At 42.0% G+C, this 13,533-nt stretch overlaps 1 protein-coding gene across 2 annotated transcripts; it reads right to left on the bottom strand.

Annotated features, from left to right (window-relative positions):
• yif1b (Yip1 interacting factor homolog B (S. cerevisiae)) lies at nucleotides 1-13,193 on the bottom strand. 2 transcript variants are annotated; one of them, XM_064301828.1, is made up of 8 exons: nucleotides 13,045-13,193; nucleotides 9,087-9,307; nucleotides 8,672-8,776; nucleotides 6,964-7,042; nucleotides 4,848-4,905; nucleotides 4,332-4,487; nucleotides 3,392-3,485; nucleotides 1-3,010 (listed from the first exon to the last, which is right to left on the bottom strand). In XM_064301828.1, the coding sequence occupies exons 1-8, from the start codon at nucleotides 13,079-13,081 to the stop codon at nucleotides 2,855-2,857; spliced, it is 906 nt and encodes a 301-aa protein (XP_064157898.1). In that variant the 5' UTR covers nucleotides 13,082-13,193; the 3' UTR covers nucleotides 1-2,854. The 2 variants fall into 2 exon arrangements, with proteins under 2 accessions (XP_064157898.1, XP_064157897.1); XM_064301827.1 differs by having other exon boundaries at nucleotides 13,036-13,190.
• Between the last annotated feature and the right edge of the window lie 340 nt (nucleotides 13,194-13,533).

Genomic DNA, 13,533 nt, shown 5'->3' with positions numbered 1-13,533 from the left:
TTAACAAATATCATCAGTCTTTATTGTGGCAGTCTGATTCTAAGTATAAATACCATTTACAAAACATCACAGGATTTTCACCATATGCACAGTTCATGTACACCACAATCACAGAACTGGACTTGCAGAAGCACAAATCAGGCATTGTATTTTTTATTTTTTTAAAGGTTGTGTGTTTAAGCTGCTCTTTTGATTTGAAAGTGGCATTTAGTCAACCATTTAATTTGGTGGCAAGAAGGTCATGTAGGCGGGCAGCTTTCTGGGTACAGCAGAAAACCAAAGCAGACGCATTTCAGGGGTACAGGAAATCAGATTTGCTTAGCAGAACCCTCAATGTGGAATGAGTTATGCAAGTTACCTAGTAACCTTACCTAAGTAAACATTACCTAGTAGCTGTATATTTCCTGTTCTGCCCAAGTGCCTTGCTTGAGGATTTAAAAAACCCAACAAGGACACTTGCCTACATTATGCATTATGGTTGCAAGTCTAGTCTACTACCCACAATGCCACACTACTCTCTGGTCATGTGAACAACCTACTCTTAAAAAAAGCCCTAGCTTGCAAGTCTGTGGAGAGATGATGTAATATAAGGCCAACTGCATGCAGCTGAAGCATTTTCACCAAACATATTGGCTGGCTTCGTAAGCAAACTAACTCTCCATGTTGAGGGCTGAAACAAGCCTAAACAGCTACCTTCTTAATTTAATTACAGAACTACAATTTCCTAAAACCCAGCTGTAAAAAACACACCGCTGGTCTGAAGACAGTTTAAAGCACTGGCTGCAACTGAAACACTTGCTGTCTAGCACAGTGGCAACACATCTCGAGGTAACCAATTCTTTGCAAGTTGGTCAGGATGGGAATTTAACCTCATGATTTAAGTTCGTATCAATGTACAAATGGCTCAAAGACATTTTCAATGAACGGCTTTAATTCTGACTTTGATTTTTCAAGTTCTGAATGATGGGTTTGGATATAGACCTTAAGTAATGGTGTTCCACCAAAGGTGCAATTCTCAGTGCTAATCCTGAGCATTCCAAACATCATCTTCACTCTCTTCTGATCTCGGGGCAGTTTGTCATACTGAGCTGTGATTGGATCTCAGAATGGAAGCACCAAAAGAATACAGATGTTTGTTGCATGCAGAACTATAAAAGTCCTATTACTTTACTGCTTAGCAGAAAGTTCTAACACAACAGCCAGTCTGGGCTGCACTAATATGGTTGCTATTATTTCAGCAGCCCCTGTCCCGTCTCTGAACTGAAACCAAGCTACAATGCAAACTCAAACACAGGCCTGTGTGGAGACTATACTGAAACCAAGCTACAATGCAAGCTCAAACGCAGGCCTGTGTGCAGCCTATACTGAAACCAAGCTACAATGCAAGCTCAAACACAGGCCTCTGTGGAGCCTATACCGAAACCAAGCTACAATGCAAGCTCAAACACAGGCCTGTGTGGAGCCTATACTGAAACCAAGCTACAATGCAAACTCAAACACAGGCCTGTGTGGAGACTATACTGAAACCAAGCTACAATGCAAGCTCAAACGCAGGCCTGTGTGCAGCCTATACTGAAACCAAGCTACAATGCAAGCTCAAACACAGGCCTCTGTGGAGCCTATACCGAAACCAAGCTACAATGCAAGCTCAAACACAGGCCTGTGTGGAGCCTATACTGAAACCAAGCTACAATGCAAGCTCAAACACAGGCCTCTGTGGAGCCTATAATGAAACCAAGCTACAATGCAAGCTCAAACACAGGCCTGTGTGGAGCCTATACTGAAACCAAGCTACAATGCAAGCTCAAACACAGGCCTGTGTGGAGCCGTCAATCCTAGAGCACTTCATTAAACAATATGAGCAACAATGGCCCATTAACCAAATCAAATGAGATCACATTAAAAAAAACTTCACGGACAGAATTGGGCTCCCTTTTCCTGTAGTGTGTTTTTTCTTTTGGCCTTCACTTCAAGCATCAGTACAAGCATCTGGGAAATTGTCATAGCTTTATCCATGCGTGTGCTCAGAACAGATGGCACATATTACTCAAGTCACAGAAACGCGTCACCTCCTGAAATGTTAGAGTAAGACGAACCTGACGAGGAAAGACGTGACACTCCGAGGAGAGCGTCTGCCTTCGTCTTACCTGACCGTCCTGATTTTAGCTCTCCTGTTCCAGAGACCGCGATATCATTTCAGCAAAGCATTTCTACCGCCCAAGACCAGCAGCAGGTCGAAATTAATATGACCACACCAGTGAAGTTCAACTTCACCTTCACTTCACAGACACATTTTCAAGGACAGACGGACATGTTGTTTAGTTTGTTCGTTGCCAACCGTTGATTAAAAAGCTTTTACACCAAGCAGTTGCCGTGGTGTTGAGTCTTGAGACTGAAGCCTATGTGACTGTGCTCACTCCCGTCATTTGCAATTATTTTTTTCTTTCAAAACCATTAGAACCCAACACACAAACTGCACTCAGGGTTCCCGATCACAGTTCGAATACATTTTAAAAAACAGAAATAATTAAGTTACAAAAAAAAAAAAAAAAAAAAAATTGCACTGGACATTCTAGGCTACTACACATGGAAAAAGTGGTATCAATTTTATAACCATTTAACATTTACATAAAAGAAAAAAAGATGACAATACAAAAAAAAGTTGAGATGTTGATCATTTGTGCTGTGAAACTCAACAATCCTGCATCTACGATATTTAAAAAAAATTTTGTTCTGCATGCTAGCGTCTTGTTTCTCGGAGTCCGGAGAGGGAGGGGGGGGAGAGTCTTTTTGTAGGGAGGAGGTAGTGCCCTGTTCGGTGTGCCCGTCCCCTTTTCTCGCCGCCCGTTTCCTCCTATCTGACCAGGTGGAAGGTGAACCAGTACATGAAGACGGGCTGCGCGGCTGCGATGGTCATGGTCAGGTACATGCGCAGCTGGTTCTTCGCCCCCCGCACCAGGACGCCCTCCGCCGCCGCCTCCGACAGGATCTTCAGCCTCAGAGTTCGGATCTGCGGGACGACGGCGAATTTCGCGGTTAGTCCGGCGATAGCCTCTCAGCTCGGCTTCATCAATGCCCAGAGACCTGAATTGGACAGCTGTCCACAACTTTGACTCGTAAATGAAGTTAAACACAATACTGAGGTGGCTGCAGGGTGGTTTCACTATCTATGCAATGGTTTTTATCCAGCAAATACACTGCAAGTTATCTTTTTTCCAAAAATAAAGAAACAGTTAGTTGGCTTCATTTAAGAGAAGCTGACAGCCTCCAAATGCACTGGGCCAGAACAGGGCCAGTACAGGGCTAGAACAAGGCCAGAACAGGGTCAGAACAGGGCCAGAACAGGGCATTTGAGCACTCGAGCACAACTCCAGGCATTTGCTGGACTTACCATAAACACGAAGATGGACGCACAGCACCAGAGCAGCATTAAGTAATATCCGGTCCTGCCGAACAGAAGCCCTGCCACCACGCCCACGATCATTCTGTGGAGCGACAAAAACAGCCTTTCATCTCACCAACCTACTATGACCCATTTAAGGCAGAGCAACATGTGACCCGAGGGAAATCGCTTGGCTTTATGGTTGGGGAAGAAGAGAGCTCGTGATCACAGTTTCCAAGATGATTTTCAAAAAGCTTGTGCAGAGTAGTTAAAAAAACTAGATCATTATTGTAATGTAATGTACTCTACTGGTGGTACAGTATCACACCTGGAGCAAATGCATTTACTATGTACACTTAAATCAGACCCTCAGAAGCATGGAATTTCAATAGGCCTACCAACATCCCCATTGGATCTCCCTGCTTCAATAACAGCGATATTACAATATAGCTATATGAAGCCTAAATAAACATTTGCATATTTGCAGTTTGATCTGTCTTTCCATCAATCAGCAGCTAGCAATAGGCTTAAAATCCTTGTACTACGTAGGCCTATGTATACATATCCTGCTGAGACACTGTAAGGTTTGAAAGGTCACTTGGCTTTAAGAGCACGGTTTAGCAAAAGAGCATTCCTCCTGACATACCTATTTGTGGATGCAAGTCAAACACCGTGAACTGAGAAACAGCTTTGAGAGTTATGCGAAGGAAATTCAAAGGAATCAATATAACGTGATTCATTTGTTGGCACAAGCTCTCTCAGAAAGAACTACATCACGCAGACTCAAGCACTGTCAAGAGCCAGGACTATGGAAAACCAGGTAGCAGGATGGCATGAATTTTAAATCACAGGCTGTAATATTTGCTGGGTCGATGCGAGGAAGGGCCATCTGGCGTGATGACAGATAGCCACTTTGCTAGCGGATGGCCCAAGAGCCCTCGGAACTTACCCCACGTACTTGTACCCCGAAAAGGCAATAAGATCGATGGTGGTGAGGTCCGTGTTGACGGTCACCAGGTAGAGGCTGAGCAAGGTGGCCAGCACTTCGATGATGAGCCACACCAGGGCTGAGCTGGCCTGCATGCCCAGGATCTCCGGGGTAAACCTGTGGACGCCAGAGAGGAAGAGGATCACGTGGAGACGGGGTTGTGGAAAGCTCCTCTAATACACCGAGATGAAGCTCCTCTCAAAAAAAGCTATTTTTCCACAAGTGAGTTCCTTCTTAAAAGAGTACCATTACTACAAATACCTTCAGAAAAGTTCCTTCAGAACAAGTAACAGTTCCATTACAATTAAATTCCTTCTCAAAATGTATTCAGCCATGAGTGAATTTATTTAACCAATATAACACAGCAAAACAATCTGCGAGAAGTTAAAGTAACACAGAAGCTGAAGAAGAAATTAGTTAACTGAAGAAAAATAATGGTTGTTATGTTTCAGTATAGCAACGGTTTCATACGACTACCTGTTCTGAGTTCCCAGCGCTAAACCTGCAACCAGGATGTAAGTGATGAAAGCCATCGCTGTAAATAAGAAAAAAAGTGGGGGGGAAACAACATTTAGGAGGAAGGAAATCAACACTGTCGTCCAAGCAATCCACAGGGCTTCATCCCACGCACATGACCCCACTGTCAAGCTGGTTCCAGTCGCTTGCACGAGATAGATCCTGTGAACCTGTGTAGCCAGGCTGAACTTTGTGGACTGTGGTGTGAATGGAAGCAGTGCCTTTACATTGCACACTTTAGACAGGGGCAGGCGCTTGACTGAGCTCTCCACGGGCTCCATTTTAACCATCTTAGCGCATGGCCTTAGGGCATGCCCAAATACACTTTCGCTAGTTTAACGGTGGATAATCTGAGTGCAAAATAAGGCGCAAGGTTCAAACGTGCATTTCACCTTGGCGGATTGCTAAAATAATGCCGTATTTAGCAAGACATTAAACAGACCTGCTTGTGTGTGTGAGGTTAAAGCAGAACATGGTAACAACAGGGTTTCACCAAAGCTCTTTAAAATCGTGTTGCGCAATTATGTACTTAAAAGGTGAAAACATTAGGGTTCTAACTGATGAAAGTATGCAAACCTGGTCAATGAAATAAAACAGGATTAAAAATTGTGTATAAAATGATGAAATTTGAATTTGCTCCCTTTTTTAACACAAGCCCGAAAAACTGTATTTGAAGACTCCAAAAGGACGAAATGATATTATGGGTCATTACAGGTGTAAAATTGTACTATATATTGTATACTATATGTGTCAGTGATTTTTTTTTTCTCCCAAAATGTCAAGAATTTTAAAGTAGCATTTTTAAAAATTGTTTGAAGTGCCTCTCTGACCTTTAAAAATGTTTTATTCAAGAATTTGGTATTTTACATACATTTGTCAGATTTACTCCCTAAAAACATAATTCAATGAAACATCGAGTTTGTACAAGAAATTAAACTATTATTATAATAGGAATACGAAATAATTATAATTTTATAGGAAATGTCTCTAGTATTGTAGAGTCAGTCCCCATCTTTATAGTAGAAAAGTGAAAAGAGATAATAAATTAATTCAAGATTCACATCGTTCAACCACTTGTGAGTACCATCAGATGTTTTGGTGGAATAAATGTTTTATTTTTTTAATATTTTAACGTTTAGGCCTAATTTCATTGCTTTACTGAACAACATGATTTTGCTACTCTGAATGACATTCAGACTTTTTGGTAAATCACTCATTGTGACATGGTATTATCTAACTGGAATCACATCTAGATGCAAGCGCTTAAAAGCCCAGGAATAATCCCACATTAACTTTAAATGCCATTGTTCTCCTTTCAGCTGCATGTGAGGGTGATCAACCTGGCCAATAAGCCTCCTTCTGCATTAGCTAAAACACAATTAAAGAAACATTAATATTTTATTTTAAACATAACTTTGCTCTTAACACTACAATCCAATAAGCATGGTTCATTTTCATTCTAAATTAACAATTGTACTTATTTTGTACCTATAATGCCACACACGTTCTTGTATAGCATGTGTGTGTTCTCATGCATTAGTGTACAGGTGTGTGTGTGTGTGGGGGGGCTGCTGGGTAGCTCACTCAGTAAAAGCACTGCTTGCACTACGGTCTGTTATGTGTCCACACATTACAAACTGAGGGACCACTGTCACTGTAACATTGTGATCGTAAAATAGTTTACAGAGATGGAACTCTGAGTTTAAACACTCAAATGGCATACTGTGTGACCAGATAGATTGAAAACGTCACCGTAAAAAACGCAATGAATACAAAAACAGCGGTGCCGGTTAAGGGGATAAAATAACAATGAAACAACTGCAACATGACTTAAGACCACGTTTCTGCTGGCCTTGGCACAAATGCTTTCAGCTGCATCAAAATAATATGCCAACAAAGCGCCTGACCACACCTCATCCTAAGACCAACCTGCCCAGATGGCAGTTCATTTGCGATTTAAACAACAGAACTAGCAAACAGTTACCCCCATGCCCCCAAAAGGGGACTAAAATGCTATTCTATGCTGATATCCCCCAAATAGCCTATAATCAGAACACATACAAACTCAGGCTCTCACCAGGGATGTAGAGGTCAGGGGCGTTGATGTCAAATCGAGGTGCCACCGGGGTGTCCTGCTGATAGCTCACCTCCCAGTTCTGCAGGCAAAACACCAAGAGACTTTCATTTTTCAGGGAACCATGAAATCGTGTGGAACAGGATTTACAGGTGGCATCCTTTCCCTACTGTGTGACCCCACTTTACATGGGCTGGCTCTTGATAGGCGAGTATGATTGTCCCGCCCATGACTGCATGGGTTCTCGATCCCTGTCCTAGTAGCTGTGCAGCCGTAGATTACTCCTGGCAGGGCTACTTTGTAATCCCCAGTTAATGCCCCGTTACTGTACCCCGCGTTGTTCTACTGCACATTCCCTAATGGCCCTTTCAATTTTCTTCCCCATGCTGACGGCGGCTTTTGCCCCTAATCCCGAGAATGTTGTTTTCTGGACTTGCCCACCACTGCGGTCCGGCCCCTCTTTCGTCACCGCCTCCACCCAGCCCACTTCTGTCACTGCCTGCCACTCCCCACCACCGCCACCCGGCCCCGCCCATCATCTGAGCCATTAACTCAGGATTGTCACTTAACTGCTACTAATTTGATCAACGTGAACATTGACTGACTGACTGACAAAGACACACCCTGAGCCGACCAGAGGAGGATGGGTTCCCCCCCTTGAGTCTGGTTCCTTCCAAGGTTTCGTCTTTTTTTTTTTTTTGCCACAGAGAGTTCTTCCTTGCCACTGCTGCCTTGGGTATTCTCTTGTGAGGGTTTAGGCTAGAGTTCTCTGTAAAGCTTATAGTGTGACAATTTCTTGTGAAATGCACTATATAAATACATTTTGATTTGATTTGATTTCTGCACAAATATGCAGCATTCAGTAGGAGATTTTAAATTGATTTAGATTTTAGTTATACAAAAAAACACAACAAAGAAAATACTGAATCAGACCAGAAAACCAAACTTCCCTTTCAGTGATTTGTTTGTTTCCCTTGAACAGTGATAGGTAACACCTAGTGCTGTATGTCTGCTTACTCCAAAGTCAGAAAGTGTTGGTCAAGCTAAGAAATAATACCAGTCTTTTTTTGTTTTATGCACAGGTAACCTGAGGTGAACTGTAAGCGTTCAGGCTAAGGCCAGCTAGTGGCACAACACTAAGTGTGAAGCTAAAATCAACTAGCTAGTCTGAACACAACAAAAGCAAACTGTAAATATAGCTCTCCTGTATCACCAGCTAGTGACATTGTGATACTACCTATCACTAGTATAAGCTATATTAAATCTGCTAAATTTTTGAATAGATGTTACGTATCCAACAGCTACATTTGACTGGCTGGCTCAACAAAAACAACCAGTGAGTTAATTACAATGAAAGTCTGCAGGGTGAATAGGATGGTGCATGCTGGGCCAGTTTCCTGGAGTTGCCATTATATTTTTGCGAGCCAAGCCTTCTCACACCATAGCTTTAATATACCTGCAAATTAGGGTCAGGCAAATTCAGTGGCTTTTTAAAAATTTGCCTATCAGAGGCGCTTTCAACAGCCACTATCCTTGAAGCACACCTGAATATGGAAGATATGATTTCAGCGAAGGATACTATTTCAGTGCATCGGCCTACTTCCATTCTCAAAGAGCTCTCTAGATAAAAATCCTGGAACTCTTAGTGGCTGAAAGACAGCAGCAGTGGATTTCACCAAGAAAAAAAAAGCGAGAAGATGAGTCGCATTACCTGGTGCATATACGGGAAGACGAGGAGGCCCAGTTTTTTCCCCACGTAAACAGTATCCACCGCAAAGTAGTACTTGAGCTTGGAAATGGGGATGAACCGGTCAAGCTGTGGAGGTCAAAAAGAATCACCTTTGGTATTCTGCAGATGAAATGGCATACATCTCCCAAGATGCACCACACTGAACCACGTAGGACAGGATTCTGATAACATGGGTACCACACACAAATGCAAGTGTTACACAATCCGAAAACGCTTTTTAACTGTACTAAATGAAACTAATATAAATGTAGGTACTGAATCACTGTTTGCAATTTATAGTCTGAGCTGATTCTACAGCTGGAAGAGTTGGACCAACTCTTATTTCATGAATGTACAGATTGCAAAAACATCCTAAAAAAATTTGACTTCAACTTACATTTTTGTCTACCATTTCTTTCCCTTGGCTGGCTAGACTGCTCCCGTAGGCCATGGCGAGGTTGGACATGGGGTCGGAGAGCAGGGTCTGGGCAGGGTACCCCAAACCTGCCCCATCCTGTCCCCTGTAGCTGGCGGACCGCGCGCCCGCGCTGGTGTCCTCAAACAGCTGGGTAGGGTCTCCCGCCTCCGCCGTTGCGTTCCTCATCCTGACTTTGGGCTCTGGGGACAGGGACACAGAAACACACTGACTTTGGGCTCTGGGGACAGGGACACAGAAACACACTGACTTTGGGCTGTGGGGACAGGGACACAGAAACACACTGACTTTAGGCTTTACAGGAACACAGAAACACACTGACTTTGGGCTCTACAGGGACACAGAAACACACTGACTTTGGGCTCTACAGGGACACAGAAACACACTGACTTTGGGCTCTACAGGGACACAGAAACACACTGACTTTGGGCTCAGGGGACAGGGTCACAGAAACACACTGACTTTGGGCTCTGGGGACACAGAAACACACTGACTTTGGGCTCTACAGGGACACAGAAACACACTGACTTTGGGCTCAGGGGACAGGGACACTGAAATACAGGCTCGCTGGGCCTCTCAGTTCGACTCCAGAGGCGGGGAATAGCAGAAGGCCGGCAATATGGGCTTCAGATTGCAAGCAGTTACCCACAGTAAGCAGTGGGCACATTATTACTGAGGATTTAAAGTTCTGACTGTTGGGAGTTTAATAAATTCTTTAATTAAATAAATTATATATTTATTTAAAAATGTGTGTATCGTGTTTACTCAGGTTCCCCTTGTCTACTATTACATTTTGTCTAAAGATCTGAAGCTATTTAGTACAACAAATAGGCTATGCAACAGAGGAAATCAGGAAGGGGGCAAATACGTTTTCTCTACACTGTATATTGTAGCATGATCCCCAGAACTGCACACAGTAAGTGTAGTCTAACAAAGGCATTTTTAGAAGCAGGCTATAATTTCCTTGGCTTTGTACTCAATACTTTTGGCAAAATATCCCAGTGTCCTGTAGGCCTTTCTTACTACATTACATTACATTACATTCATTTGGCAGACGCTTTTATCCAAAGCGATGTACAGAAAAGTGCATTTCATGGTCAGCACAATGGTCTGCCACAGCACAATGCCTAGAACCTGAAAGGCTTAGGCTACATGAACTCTTTTTCCACTTGAGCACATTCCAGTTTAGTTCCTCCCACAAAGTAATCCTGCCTTATGGTTTCATTTTTAGAACTTGATGTTTACCGATACTGAATTCCATTCATTAAATTCCATTCATTTTTATTTGCATAGAGCTTTTTACAGAGAACTGTCACAAAGACACTTTACAGAGTAGCAAGGCAAGAGACAGAGCAAACAGCAAACGCCCAGCTTGAACCCCCAAATAGCAGGTACTACATAAGGTTAAAAAAACTCCCAGTGGGGAGAAAACTCTCAAACAGCGGTGAGAAAAATCTCCCCAATGGGAAGAAATCTCGAGAGGAACCCGGCTATAAAGGGAGAGCCCATCCTCCACTGGCCAGCCTGGTGTAAAATAGTAGACAGCAAATAAAATGGGTTGAACAGGTTACAGCTGAGGTGAAAGCTAACAGGAATAGTAGAAGACCAAATTCAGGATTACTTTCGAGTATTTGACAAAGCCGGTGGGATATAACATCATTTGGTTATTATTATTGCATGTCTGAGTATCAGTATGTGTGTGTACGAGCACAGAGAGGCATGTTATTGCTTACAGGGCAATTAGTACGAAAGCTATTATAAAATTATCTGTATTTCTCTGCATCATTGTGTGCCTATTAAATCATGCAGATACTGTACTCAGGGGACAACAGTATTCATTTAGATTCAGTGAGCCCACGCTTATAGAGTCAAATGGCAGATGACCCATGATGGCTGTGTTTCTGCATCTGTTTTGCGTGATGTGGGCACGGCTACAAAGGTTATTACTTTTGTGAATATCAGGCTACAGGCGATTTTTCCAGGGGTCCAGGAGCGGCAAACCTGATTGGCCAGCTGACTTGAGAGAAAAAAAAAAAATTTACTAATTAACTCAATTAACAAAAGCATAAATAATAAATCTAATTATTACTGATCCCAATTGGAGTCATGTTCTTGTCATCATTATAAATGGATATTTATTGGTACACTATTTCTCGACAGATCTCTGGAAAAATATAGTCCACCAATCGCAAATGAATCAGCGTTGATGCCAGTGCAACAACTTGTTTTCCAACTAACCTCATGTCCGTTAACTCTGTTTAACTACTGTTCAACTAGCGTCAGCTAGCTGTCAATTCACTACTGCACGTTTTACTTCCCCCTGGTTGTTGCCAGACATATCCATACCCACCCACAGCAACCCAGCTTAATACTGAAAGCACCTCCAAGGCAGCACTGTGTAGTCCTCAAAACTGAATACACAAACTGAAAGCCACTAAAAGGACTCAAGAAATGGTTCCATGAACTGACCCGAGTGTTAACAATCCACAGAATCAGCAATACCTGGACATCAAAATATATTTTGATGTCCAGGTTTTGCTGATAGTGGTGTTAAGGTAGGCTATACCTTAAGGTATTGCTGATAGTTATGTTAAGGTATACCTTAATACAACATCAAACTGCAAAAGAAAACAGTAATTTTCAGTTATTTTTCATGTTACTTTGACTTTCAGGGTGTCTTACAGAGTCACCACTATGGTTACAGAAACAGAACACTGATTCTGCACCGACATATCCATGCATGTACACGGTTTAAGAACTAGGCTACTGCATTGATGTTTGAGACGTCTGGGTGATATTGGCAGCATAAACCACCTTTCATCATTTCAACTTAATCTTTACTAACGGCTTTGTTCCTCTTGTGTTTCATGAGAGTCACACGATCGCAAGTGTCACTGAGTAGGAATTCCCCTCGGATTCTAAATCAGTGCAGGCCGAGGAGGGTGGGCTCTGCGTTACACTAAAAATAGTTATCCATTGGGAATCCTCAACCCTATTAAATTTGTCCAAAACGTGAGGCAACAGACTCCTGATGGTAGTTTCTGACTTAATAGTACTCAAGCCTACGCAATTAATAAAGTCGTAGTGAAATCTAGATTAAACCGTACCACATGATTAGCCTTTGTATAAATATAGCCAGACTGAACTGGACTTTTACGTGTAGGTTTCCAACATGGGCCAGGACTTACAAAGCTACAAGACCTAAACAGCCAGTCTGGTTAAAAAACCAAACTGCACAAAATAATTCAAATCACACCATATTAGCAACGTTGAATTAACAATTATTTTCATTCACGGAGTGTACCATATTAACTACCGTTACAGCTGTGGAATTGTCATTTATATTAGACATTATTTAATACATAGTAAAATATAGTTTGCTAGACCATTTGCTAGCCGGCAAAAGTTGCACATGTATCCCTACATTAGGACGCGATCAATTTATTTTATATCCGTGCAATGAATTGCTATTTAAATTATTACCTGCCTAGATACCCGGCTAGCTGTCGAACCTAGGTGTAATTTAGCTGTAACATTAAATCCGTGCGATGTGATGATTACGTTACATGAAATGTACAAAAGATCACCAACACAGTTACAGTTACACACAGATACAGCCTGCCAGTTAAGACTTGAACGAAACAGTAGCAAGAGATCTTGGTTAGCTATGTGGTCTCAGACAATTAACGTTGGCGAGACTGTTATACTATTTATAACAGTAGCTACACCCAGTTGGCTAGCTAGTTTCATTCTTAGCATTAACGTTAACCGGCTCATTGAGGAACTAGCCGGAGATAGCTAGCAAACGTTAGCTACCCAAACAAAACGATTTCCATTTTAAGTTCTTTCACACGTAGCTGATATAATTATCTTAATCACCGGAATAATTCATTTGAACAGTCTGACGTACGTAACTTACGATGTCTGAACTCAGTTGGAGTCTCTGAATAATCCATTGTAGCCAACTGGAAATGACTCCAATCAAATATCAGTACGTACACGTTAACTTTGCAGCTCCGTGAAGCTAGCAAGAATTAGACTTCCTGTGTATAAGTTCCGGTAAAAACTTCCGGTGAGTTTATATCAAAATACAAGCACAGAATTAACGTTAATAGCGTTAATTAGTCCCGAAGAATAACATTACAGTAAGCACGGTTTCTGAGCTTTGATAGAGACTTACTTTTATTTAAAAACATTTCAGATACAATTTGTACACAATCACTAGCTACTAGCTTCTGTCTTGCTATTTGGATGGTTTAAAGTACTAGCTTACCGTTTGGCTGGTTTAAATTAGGCCTGGAATATTACTTTGTATGTATATTTTTTAAATTATGCAATAATTTCTTTGAAATCACGTTCCCAGCAATTGTTGCTGGTGTTTCAGTGTAGCTCAGCCATGCATTGCCAT

The sequence above is a fragment of the Anguilla rostrata genome, chromosome 12 (assembly GCF_018555375.3).
Source record: "Anguilla rostrata isolate EN2019 chromosome 12, ASM1855537v3, whole genome shotgun sequence".
NCBI lineage: Eukaryota > Metazoa > Chordata > Actinopteri > Anguilliformes > Anguillidae > Anguilla > Anguilla rostrata.
Note: the sequence above shows the minus strand (reverse complement) of the source record. Positions and strands in the feature narration are given on the sequence as shown.